The sequence below is a fragment of the Doryrhamphus excisus genome, chromosome 22, assembly GCF_030265055.1.
Source record: "Doryrhamphus excisus isolate RoL2022-K1 chromosome 22, RoL_Dexc_1.0, whole genome shotgun sequence".
Classification (NCBI taxonomy): domain Eukaryota; kingdom Metazoa; phylum Chordata; class Actinopteri; order Syngnathiformes; family Syngnathidae; genus Doryrhamphus; species Doryrhamphus excisus.
The window spans coordinates 10,131,675-10,144,400 of record NC_080487.1 but is presented as its reverse complement, the minus strand read 5'-3'; the positions used below and the strand labels follow the sequence as shown (position 1 = coordinate 10,144,400).

Below are 12,726 nucleotides of genomic sequence, written 5' to 3'. Positions count from 1 at the left end.
AGATAAATGTACATATGTAAATATCTGTGTAAATGAATGTAAACCTACCTGGTATGTAGTAGGGATCTTTTTCTTGCATCTGTCCGTGCAGTAAACCCGATTCCCCCTCCATTCCTTGCTGTCATCCAATCACCAGTCACATCTCAGCCAGGATGCATTCACTGTCTCTGTGTTAGAACATCATTAAAAAGTCAATAAGTCCATTTCGCATAACAGTGGACATCTAAAGTCCGGTTCTTTCCTCTGTTTCCAGGTGAAACCTTCTCAGAAAACTTCAGCCACACGGAGAAATGTCATCCCTGCACAAAATGCACAGGTCTTTTCCGTATGGAGACCCCGTGCACGGACGCCAACGACGCCACTTGCGTGTGCAACTACGGCTACTTCCTGAATGACCTCTCGCAGAGGTGCGAGCCCTGCACCAAATGCCTCGAGGGCCAGGGCATGCTGTTCAGTTGCGAGTCGGACCACGACACGGTGTGCGAAGAGTGCGGTGGGGACACATACTCGGACCAGGAAAGTTCCCGGGAACCCTGCATCCCCTGCACTACCTGTGACGAGGGTGTTGAAGAGTTGCAGGCCTGCACTTCTGTCACTGATACTATTTGTCAAGGTAAGACCAAGCCTCAATATGTTTGCGTAAACCCGCTTCTTCAATCTTGTGTTATTTTTCTGCCGACTATACCACATGACTTATGGGCAAATAACTGCCCAAAAATCATTGACCATTTTTCGAATGATTATAAAACATTGAGGATATCTGTATTACAGAATTTATTAAAGAATTTGGACGTGGCACCACAATTCATGGTACACATTAGCCACGTTTACATGAGGAGTTTTTCTCTTTCCGAATGACCTTTCCGAAAGCAATGGTATACATGGAAAGGAATATTCCAATCACGTGTCTACATGCGCCGCTATAATCAACCAGAATAGTCAATAGGGCATGCCCAGTAAAACGTAAACATTCAGCATTCGCTGAAAGAACGCACCCGGGAACAAGAAAAGATAAAGTTCAATCTTGTTAATATTTTATAATTAAGCTCGGCACATGTTTTATATAGATATGTATTTTCTTTTTTAATAAAACTGGACTTGCGTGTAGCGTAATGGCGTATAGAAGGGTTTAGATCAGGGGTGGGCAAACTTTTTGACTCGCGGGCCGCATTGACTTAACAAAATTGACGGGGGGGGGGGGGGGGAGCATACTATATATTCTACACGTAACAGTCTACCTGGAATTATTGTATCTGTAAAAATGTAGTGCAATCAGCTATATGTACTTGTACCATGGTGTACCAAGGTTGTACCATGATGCCAGGTTGTATGTTAAGTTTCAATGAAATACTTTGGGCCGTATTCAAACACTTGGCGGGCCGCATGTGGCCCCCGGGCCGTAGTTTGCCCACCTCTGGTTTAGATTCTGTTCCACAGATGGCGCTAATGCACACGAAAGCTGCTTGCCAATCACAGGGCACATATAGACAAACAACCATTCACACTCACATTCATACCTATGGACAATTTGGAGTCGCCAATTAACCTAGCATGTTTTTGGAATGTGGGCGGAAACCGGAGTACCCGGAGAAAACCCATGCAAACTCCACACAGAGATAGCCGAGGGTGGAATTGAACTCAGGTCTCCTAGCTGTGAGGTCTGCTCGCTAACCACTCGAGCACCGTGCAGCCCTTTGGGACTTACAACTAATTCTTGACGGCTTCTCCAATAATTCGAAAACTTTGAGTGTTGTATTGAGTCCTGTTTTGTGTATTATATGTATGCTAGCATGCTAGCATGTCTTCCAAAACATGTAGCTACACTTTCCAACAAATAAAGTGATTAGCCACGTTTACATGAGCAGATTTTCCTCTTTCCGAATGACGTACCAGAAAACAGTGTATACATGGAAACGGAATAATCCAATCTCCTGTCTACATGCACCGCTATAATCAAACAGAATAGTCAATGGGGCATGCGCAGTAAAACGTAAACAACATCACGTGATTCATTGAAGATGGCGGACGAGAGTGTGATTACGACGGTTGTTGGCTACGCTTTTTCCACAGTTGAGAGTTTTTCGCCTGTCCAGTCTTGCAATTACGTTCAGTTCTTTTACAGTTTGTATCAAAAACGAACTTTCCGCTAGCTACACTTTCCAACAAATAAAGTAATTAGCCACGTTTACATGAGGAGATTTTCCTCTTTCCGAATAGAATCTTTCCGAATGACGTACCAGAAAACAGTGTATACATGGAAACGGAATAGTCAATGGGGCATGCGCAGTAAAACGTAAACAACATCACGTGATTCATCGAAGATGGTGGACAAGAGTGTGATTACCATGGTTGTTGGGACCGTTGCTAGGCTTTTTTGCAGTTGCTAGTTTTTTGGCCGTCCAGTCTTGGAATTACGTTCAGTTCTTTTAAAGTTTGTATCAAAAACGAACTTTCTGCTGTAGTCCAGTGATGACTGCTCGCCGCCATTTTCAAAACCCGAGAGACGTCTGCGTGTTACGTCACAGCTGAGCATGCGCTAAAAGAACGCAGTCTGACAACTTCCCGATTGAGCGGGTACAAGATACCTCAATCGGATTGGGGAAAGGAATATTCCACCCCTGGGAATCCGATTATATATTCATTCGGATTGGCACTTTTCTTTCGGAATGAGGTGTATACAAAGGTTACATTCTTTCCGTTTGAGCAAATAACCCGAACGGAATTGGAATATTTTTGGGTCCATGTATACGTGGCTACTGAGGGCACAATGTTACTCAGTTTGAACATGACATCTACTGAAGTTCAATGAAGGACTGAGGTCATGAATCCAAACAATGTGACAGCATATTTGCGGTCAATCGCTGTACGTACAGTACGAAACACTAATCATCAACATTGTCAGCCTCGGCCACATCATCTCAATGTGACACTATCGTCATTGTTGGCCCATTGATCCATGAAATGCCATCCTGGAGCTCTTTTGGTTGTCTTCAGTGATGCATCCCCATCAGAAGGACACAGAAAGTCTTTCTCCAGGAAGTTGAGGGATTACAGGAAGGTCACATCCCTGAACTCTGGTCTGAATTTCCTTTTATATCACTGCACCCTGTGGGTATCACGCTTCAGATCTCAAATTCCTCATCGCTTCCGTCATGGCGTCCGACGACCCGATGCCTCACAGATTAAATCAATGCTTTTGTGAGATGACAATGAAAGGAGCCTGTTGATCAGCCGTGCAGCGTTTGGAAGGGTGTTGTTATCACAGTGAAGTCAGAAGCACGAGGCTTGTGAGTCGGTCAGGGTCTTTGGGTTTAGTCCAGGGAGGGTAGAATGTCCTTTTGACAGAGGAACATCTCCACATTGGAACATCTCCATAAGCTAATGACATCCAATGCAAGAGCACTATCATAAATGTATTCATTAAAGGCAAAATTGACTTTTTCATGATGTCTAGGGAAAGGAGAAAAACCCATCAAGGCCACCACAAAGCAGGCTTCGCTACACATCTTGAAATACAACTACCACTATGCATCAGTCATCTATGCTAATGTTTGCGTCCTCGTTATATCCTCCTGTTTGTGATAAACTACATCTTTAACATTAGCCAAGTGCAGAATTACAGTGTACGGTAATTCCTCTTTTATCACGGGTCCGCGGTTCAATACCTGATCGCTATAAGAGAATTTCGTCCTTCTACAAATAGACTAGAAAGCATATTTGTGACCTTCTAACTGTGGTTTTTGTAACATCGATAAAGCCCTCTAGACCTGAATAACACCCCTATAGTCACCTTTACACTTGTTTTACCCAATAGATGTGAATAAGACATAACATAATAATAATGTTACTACCACCTACAGAGAACATAATATGGGCTAATAACTATAAACTCAATCTTCACTCGCTAAATGTACTGCAAAAAAAGGCCAGTAAGGATAATTCATAATGCCGCCTACAGAGAACATACTAACTCCTTATTTCTAAAATCACAAATACTTCAACTTGCTGATATAGTTCATCTTCAAAGAGCTAAAATAATGCATAAGGCTAAAAATAACCAATTAGCTAAAAATGTCATCCAATACTTCTCTACAAGAGAGGAGAAATATGATCTCAGGGAAGAAGTACATTTGAAACACTTCTATGCTAGGACTACGTTAAAAAGCCATAGCATTTCAGTATGTGGAATCAAACTATGGAATGGATTGAGTAAGACCCTCAAACAATGCACAACGATGAGCCAATTCAAGAAACAATACAAGCAGTTGATGTTTGCTAAATACAAGGATGAAGAGTCTTGAACCAGTCATGATGTGCTATATATATATATCACTATATTGACACTTACTATGGTACCCATCATGTCAAAAATTAAATTAAATTAAATTAAATTAAATTAAATTAAATTAAATTAAATTAAATTAAATTAAATTAAATTAAATTAAATTAAATTAAATTGTATGGTCATATCACCTTGTACTTTGGTACGGGACTAAAAATTTAAAAATTTAAATTAAAAAAAAAAAAAAACCCTTAAACTATATTGGGAAGGCAGGAAGTGAACAAATGATAGAATGCAGCAATTGTGTTCTGATTTGATAAATGTTACGTTTATCAGGTTCAAATATAAATTTACTTTAGCTTCTGATTGGACAAAAACACAATGGCAGCTGTTCAAAAAACAGCCGCATGTCATGAGCGAGTGACGCTGGGAACACCAAGTGAAGGTTGGATTGCAAGGTTTCTAGTGTGCGTAAATCCCCAATAATGATAATATATAATAATAATTAAAACACAACGTGGTGAAAACATACTCATCGAGCCCGAGTCGCGCGCACACACACACACAAAAAAACCTTAAACTATATTACAGAAAGCAGGAAGTGAACAAATGTAACAGTTACTGATTGTAAAAGTACCAGATGGAGGGGTAGGATTTAATAAGCTTTGCTTCTTCCTACTCCTTTTGGACATGTGGAACTGTGAACTTATTATGGGATGCACTCAATTGTAATCTGATGCATGTTCAAATCACATAAAACCATTACCATTACCATGTTTGACTCAGAAGATGCTGATTCGGATACATAGTGATAGTTTCCAACCACATCACATGTTGGTTTCGTGTTGACTATGCAGAATCATCACTAAAGATGGCTGCTCGGGTTTATGGGATCTCTGCTGTATCATTAGCTCTGTGTTTACAAGAAATGTTGAGTGCTTCTTAAGGCAGGCGTAACACCACATTGTCACAGATGAGTGGAACTGTGATCAGGCGTCACTAGTGGACATACACGCAGCATATCATTACGTACAACTGCGGAATGGGATTATTTCCAGTGGCAATTTCCAATATTTCAGATACGATGCGGCTTCGGTCCGTTTGATTGGTGCAAGCAAACGCACCAGAATTCAAGTGAAGTAAAACCACTAAAGATACACGCAGGATTTAATGGAACTGATTGAGATCCTAATCTAAGAAAACCAGAAGTCCGCCATACATCCTTTAGATAACCACGTGATGAATGCTCGGTTTTTCCAGCCATGATCGCTCCAGGCACCACGCAGCAGCAATCAACATACGTTATTCCTCACTCTAACCTAATCACGAGCTCTTTATTCCCGATGTAATCTCTTTAGCGGAGCACTCGCGTTATCACAGCGTTGCCAGACGTCCGTGTGCATTAACCGAGTCAGACGACACCGGCCTGAAGGCAGCGAGTCGGGGTGAAGGGAGGAGAACGGGAGAGAGTAAAAAGACAAGTCGTAACTTGAGCTCGACGAAGCATTGCTGCGTTTAAGGTGGAAAGACCGGAATATCCCTTGGAATAACCAGGAGTTTAAAAAGTTGTTTACATTTACTTAGATTTACTTACAAGTGAAAATCCAATTTGTTTTGTATTTAGTGTTTTAATTTTGTGAGGCAAAAAAATGGAGTCCCATCTCCCTGATGGTCAAATAAGTGAATAACCACCAGGCTTTGTCATGCTACACCCGCAGAGTGGAGGGTCTGAACACAAGATCCTTATCAAGACGTGCGATACACGCACTTCACTCTACTGCAGATGTCAAAGTCAGGTCAAAGGTACAAGGTCACCAGAGACCTTTTATGTGGAAGGGTTGGAGAGTATGTGAATGGACTCTTCTTGGAGGTACAACACAAGAGTAATCATGGGTCTTAGTATATTTAAAATAAGATTTAAATGACTTATGGACTGGGCTGCACGGTGGTTGAGTGGTTAGCACGCAGGTCTCACAGCTAGGAGACCCGGGTTCAATTCAATTTGTATGTTCTCCCCTGTGCATGCGTGGGTTTTCCTCCCACATTCCAAAAACATGCTAGGTTAATTAGCGACTCCAAATTGTCCATAGGTATGAATGTGAGTGTGAATGGTTGTTTGTCTATATGTGCCCTGTGATTGGCTGGCTGGCCACCAGTCCAGGGTGTACCCCGCCTTTCACCCGAAGACAGCTGGGATAGGCTCCAGAACCCCCCCCCCCAACCCTCGTGAGGATAAGCAGTAGAAAATGAATGAATGAATTAATATAACATTTACAGAGCTTCTTGGTTGCACGGTGATTGAGTGGTTAGCGTGCAGGCCCCACAGCTAGTAGACCCTTGTTCGATTTCACCCTCGGGTATCTCCGTGTGGAGTTTGCATGTTCTCCTCGTGCATGCGTGGGTTTTCTCCGTGAACTCCGGTTTCCTCCCACATTCCAAAAACATGCTAGGTTAATTAGCGACTCCAAATTGTCCATAGGTATGAATGTGAGTGTGAATGGTTGTTTGTCTATATGTGCCCTGTGATTGGCTGGCCACCAGTCCAGGGTGTACCCCGCCTCTCGTTTGAAGACAGCTGGGATAGGCTCCAGCACCCCCCGCGACCCTCGTGAGGATAAGCGGTAAAAAAAATGAATGACTTATGGTTGGTGGCCAAGACGTCTTACTAGATAGCAACCATGTTTTTCAATGAAAGGGATGGAAGACTGAGAGGTAGGAGGGCACTGATTGACCCAAGTCCATTAGGTTATTGAATTAATAGTGAGTAGGAGGAGAAGGAGGGAGTTGTTTCCTTGCTAAGTTTGCTTGACCTTAACAATCGACTGGACCTATGGTTGGGTGCAGGTCTGACGAGGGGCTGGGCTTGTCTTTGACTTGCGGGTCCGTGAGGATTTGAGTGACATAAAAAGAAATGCCAAAAGGAAAATGCCATGGACATTCCACATTGAGTGGTGTCCACAGCATTAGCACATCAATAACCCTGAGGAATCCCCATTCAGCACAGTCCCTTATTGTGTGGCTGCACGTCCAACACGCTTGTGCCACCTCTGACTCCGGTCTTCTCGTCAGGAGTGACCTTTTCGCTTTAACCCGTCAGCCGCCTGCTCCGCACACTGCCGGGTATTGTGATGAGCGAAGATGTGAATCATCCCCTTTGTGGTCAAAGTATCCTGACGTACCGTTAAAAAAAATGTGGCCAACCGCATTGCAGGGGGACATTTTTGGAGGTATGACAGCAAAAGGTCCAAGGGTGGCCATGAAGCTTGTACTCTGGCTCGTGCGTTCATTCATTCATTCTGCGGTCAAAGTTCTGCTTGAGCTTTTTGTTCTCCTGAAGCTTTATGTGGTGAAGGACCAAAAATATGCCATCACACATATGCTAGTGTTGTACATAACTGACTATAACATGGCTATTTTTTATCATTTAGAAACGAACCAACAGTTTTAAGTTGGTTCCATTTTTGTCGTTGTGGACCAACACATCAAGTCCTGGTCCAAAACGTTATTTTTTTATTCACAAAACTTAAATGGGATCTATTTTGCTAATTTTTCTACGCTTTGTATTGAGTTGTGGACTCCTATAGAGCAGCGACACACAATAAGCTTTCTAGATCTTCCAGAATCTGCACCTATTCCGGCTGATTTGTGCGGTCCATTTTTATTTATTTCACCTACGCCCACTCCGCTGTGATTGGTCACACGCCCGAAGTGCTGCCTAACTATGAACCATATAAGAAAGTCCACCCGCTGTGACATCACAAAGAAACAGTTTTACCACGCCTTTTGAAACCGAGCGTTTTGAGCCATCCCAAATTTCTTTCAGGGCTCACTTACCCAAATGCGTAACCCTAATTATCTGAAATTTTGGCATCGTTCAACACAAGAATACAACATTCGAATTCCATTTATAAGTGGAAAAAGCACAATACTTCCCCTTTAAGGCAACATGAAGTTGACATGAAAAGGAGTCATTCATTCATTTTCTACCGCTTTTTCCTCACGAGGGTCGCGGGGGGTACTGGAGCCTATCCCAGCTGTCTTTGGGCGAGAGGCGGGGTACACCCTGGACTGGTGGCCAGCCAGCCAATCACAGGGCACATATAGACAAACAACCATTCACACTCACATTCATACCTATGGACAATTTGGAGTGGCTAATTAACCTAGCATGTTTTTGGAATGTGGGAGGAAACCGGAGTACCCGGAGAAAACCCACGCATGCACGGGGAGAACATGCAAACTCCACACAGAGATGGCCGAGGGTGGAATTGATGAAAAGGACTCATTTATATTTTAAAAATCAGTTGCCATTTTGTAAATATTCCTCATTATCGCTCAGTAGAGTGAAACAGCTGCATGCATTAACTACTGTCTAGTTCAGAGGTGTCAAAAGTGTGGCCCGGGGGCCATTTACAGACAGCGGCTGTTTTTTTTTACTAGCCCCCAGCACATTCTAGCAAGAGAACGATTAAAAAAAAAAACAATAACAGCAAAAATTAAAAAATCTGTAGTATTGTTACAATAATAAAGTCGTATTCTTATGAGAAAAAGTCATAATTTCAGGAAAAAAATGTATATTATGATAGAAAATAACATCATTTTCGAATGTAAAAGAACAAGGCTGTGTGCACTGCATTTTTAGGGGTTGCATTTGATTAACTTTTAAATATGAGCATGAATAATAGAATGCATGCATGTGTGCTTTGGGCGATAGGTCATCCCACATTGGTAGGACTACTACGTATTTAGGACAACTCATTGGTGTACCCAGCTTGGATGATTTATGACAGTATAGTCATAAAGCATGGGGTGTCCAAGTCGTCCAATGTCTTTCATCTAGTCTTGAACTACTGAACTTGCAAGGGGGGAAAATTTGTCAAGACATGCACCGCGACCGTGCTATTATTTTTCGAACAAATACTGTACACCGCATGGGGGCAATGTTATTAAAACCCAAAATTTGAGCCCATGATTGACATTGCAACAAAAAATTCAATAATTTAGAGCAAAATTTAATACAAAACTTCAGCGGACTGATGTACAGTATGAGAAAACTGAGCAAGATTGGTTGAAAAACATGGCTACCGTAAAGCAAAACACCTTTAGGACTAACATTCATTCATTTTCTACCACTTATCCTCACAAGGGTTGCGGGGGTTCTGGAGCCTATCCCAGCTGTCTTCAGGCGAGAGGCGGGGTACACCCTGGACTGGTCGTCAGCCAGCCAATCACTGGGGAAATATAGACAAACAACCATTCACACTCATATTCATACCTATGGACAATTTGGAGTCACCAATTAACCTAGCATGTTTTTGGAATGTGGGAGGAAACCGGAGTACCCGGAGAAAACCCACGCATGCACGGGGAGAACATGCAAACTCCACACAGAGATGGCCGAGGGTGGAATTGAACTCGGGTCTCCTATCTGTGAGGCCTGCGCGCTAACCACTTTTTTGCACCGTGCTAAACTTAAAAATTCATTCATTCATTTTCTACCGCTTATACTCATGAGATTCGTGGGAGTGCTGGAGCCTATCCCAGCTGTCTTCAGGTGAGAGGTTGGGTACACCCTGGACTGGTCGCCAGCCAGCCAATCACAGGGCACATATAGACAAACAACCATTCACACTCACATTCATACCTATGGACAATTTGGAGTCGCTAATTAACCTAGCATGTTTTTGGAATGTGGGAGGAAACCGGAGTACCCGGAGAATACCCATGCAAACTCCACACAGAGATGGCCGAGGGTGGAATTAAACTCAGGTCTCCGAGCTGTGAGGTCTGCGCGCTAACCACTTGACCGCCGTGCAGCCCTTTGGGACTTACAGTATCAACTAATTCTTGACGGCTTCTCCAATAATTGGAAAGCTTTGAGTGGTGTATTGAGTCCTGTTTTGTGTATTATATGTATGCTAGCATGTCTTCCAAAACATGTAGCTACACTTTCCAACAAATAAAGTGATTAGCCACGTTTACATGAGGAGATTTTCCTCTTTCCGAATGACATACCAGAAAACAGTGTATACATGGAAACGGAATATTCCAATCTCCTGTCTACATGCACCGCTATAATCAAATGGAATAGTCAATGGGGCATGCACAGTAAAACGTACACAACATCATGTGATTCATTGAAGATGGCGGACAAGAGTGTGATTACCACGGTTGTTGGGACAGTTGCTAGGCTTTTTCCACAGTTTTTTTGTCTTGGAATTATGTTCAGTTTGTATCAAAAACGAACTTTCCGCTGTAGTCCAGTGATGACTGCACGCCGCCATTTTCAAAACCCGAGAGACGTCTGCGTGTTACGTCACAGCTGAGCATGCGTTGAAAAAAACTTTCCGATTGAGCAGGTACAAGATACCTCAATCGGATTGGGGAAAGGAATATTCCACCCCTGGGAATCCGATTATATATTCATTCGGATTGGCACTTTTCTTTCGGAATGAGGTGTATACAAAGGTTACATTCTTTCCTGTTTGAGCAAATAACCCGAATGGAATTGGAACATTTGGGTCCATGTATACGTGGCTATTGTCACTACTTTAGAGATGACAGAAATGAAGAAAGAAAGCAGAGCAGGAAAGAAAGAACAGATGCTGAAAAACACACTCCGGTCAATAAAAGCGATGGAGTTACTCTGCTGCGTTCTTGGGTTTCTCTAGTTGACCTCCACGAGTGCTGATCACATTTTGTCGCAGAGCATTCACACACACACACACACACACACACACACAGACAGAAACACGAGAGGAGGGTCATGTAAGCCCTTACGAAAAGAAAATATATTTATCAATATATTACTTTAAATATATTGTATTATATTATAATATATTATTTTTCCATTATATTTTCCAATACATTATGTATTATAAATACATGGAATAATATATTTTTGTACATATATTATACAATATATTATATATTCATGTGATATATGGCAATATATTGCAGAATATACAAATGATTGCCGCTTTCAATATATTGAAATATATTAAATCCAAATATATAATATATGAGTTTATATATCCCAAATTATATGCAATTTTATATATGTAAAAATATAGTCCTTTTTTGGTCTTGATCGCAAGATATTTTTTATATGTATCAATATATACACATATATGATTTATGCATATATTGCAAAATATAAACATAAGATCCCATATATGGAAATATATTTCCTAATACATTGCATTATATTTGCCAATATACTGCAATATATTTTTTTTCCATAAGGGAGGAACTAATGAGGAAAAAAAAAATGGTGCTCTCTGTAAACATCATTGGAACAACAACAATTATTGGTGGAACTGCTTCTTCAGGTTTAGTCGGGCAAGTCTTGACATATAATATTGAAAAAAAAAAAAAGATATATAACAAGGAAGAATGCCTCCTTCCCTTAAGCTAAGCTAAGTATATATTGAAAGACAAGCAACATCTGTTTGCAAGAGTCTGGAATGAGCTAAACACACACATACTGTATGACTGTGTGTCCTCGTTTTTTACATTTATGGGCTGTGCCTTGTAAAACATGCTAGTATATACGTACGTAATATACCTCAAATTGTTATAATCATGAGACAAATGCTCAGTGACTTGAGGACAATTATTTGCTAAGTCAGCCATTACTTCCTCACATTTTACACAAGTGCTTGTCAGGTGTGTGCCAATGTTGGAGTGGGTGTTCAATACAATTTCTAATAAAAAAAAAAAAAATTTTCACCCTTTTGTGTGAAGTGGTTCAAGACCATTTAGCTTACACAAGCACATACAGGATGGATGAGTAAGGAACCTTACCGGTAATTCCACAGACAAATACTAGTTGCCTCTATTAAATATGGTGGTAGGTGTTTATTTTGTTACATGAGTCATCTTCTTTTTATGGTTATTTTGACAGTTTCAGCTTTTATGATCTTAATGACAACTCCCATCGTTGCGAGGAAAACAACAACCTCCCTCTAAGTCTAATACTGTATTTTCTGGACTATAAGTCACTCCGGAGTATAAGTCGCACAAGGCCAAAAATGCATAATTAGGTAGAAAAAAACATACATAAGTCGCAATGGAGTATAAGTCGCACAAGGCCAAAAATGCATAATTAGGTAGAAAAAAAACATACATAAGTCACACCGGAGTATAAGTTGCACATGGCCAAAAATGCATAATTAGGTAGAAAAAAACATACATAAGTCTCACTGGAGTATAAGTCGCACAAGGCCAAAAATGCATAATTAGGTAGAAAAAAAACATACATAAGTCGCACTGGAGTATAAGTCGCACAAGGCCAAAAATGCATAATTAGGTAGAAAAAAAAACATACATAAGTCGCACTGGAGTATAAGTCGCACAAGGCCAAAAATGCATAATTAGGTAGAAAAAAACATACGTAAGTCACACCTGAGTATAAGTCACACAAGGCCAAAAATGCATAATTA

The 12,726-nt window shown here is 41.2% G+C and overlaps 1 protein-coding gene across 1 annotated transcript in view; it reads left to right on the top strand.

Annotated features, from left to right (window-relative positions):
- ngfrb (nerve growth factor receptor b) overlaps positions 1-12,726 on the top strand; it is a 36,392-nt gene that overhangs the window by 13,611 nt on the left and 10,055 nt on the right. Inside the window, exon 3 of the mRNA XM_058062542.1 lies at positions 254-613. Coding sequence (XP_057918525.1) covers positions 254-613 — 360 coding nt within the window. The remainder of the gene's footprint in view (positions 1-253; positions 614-12,726) is intronic.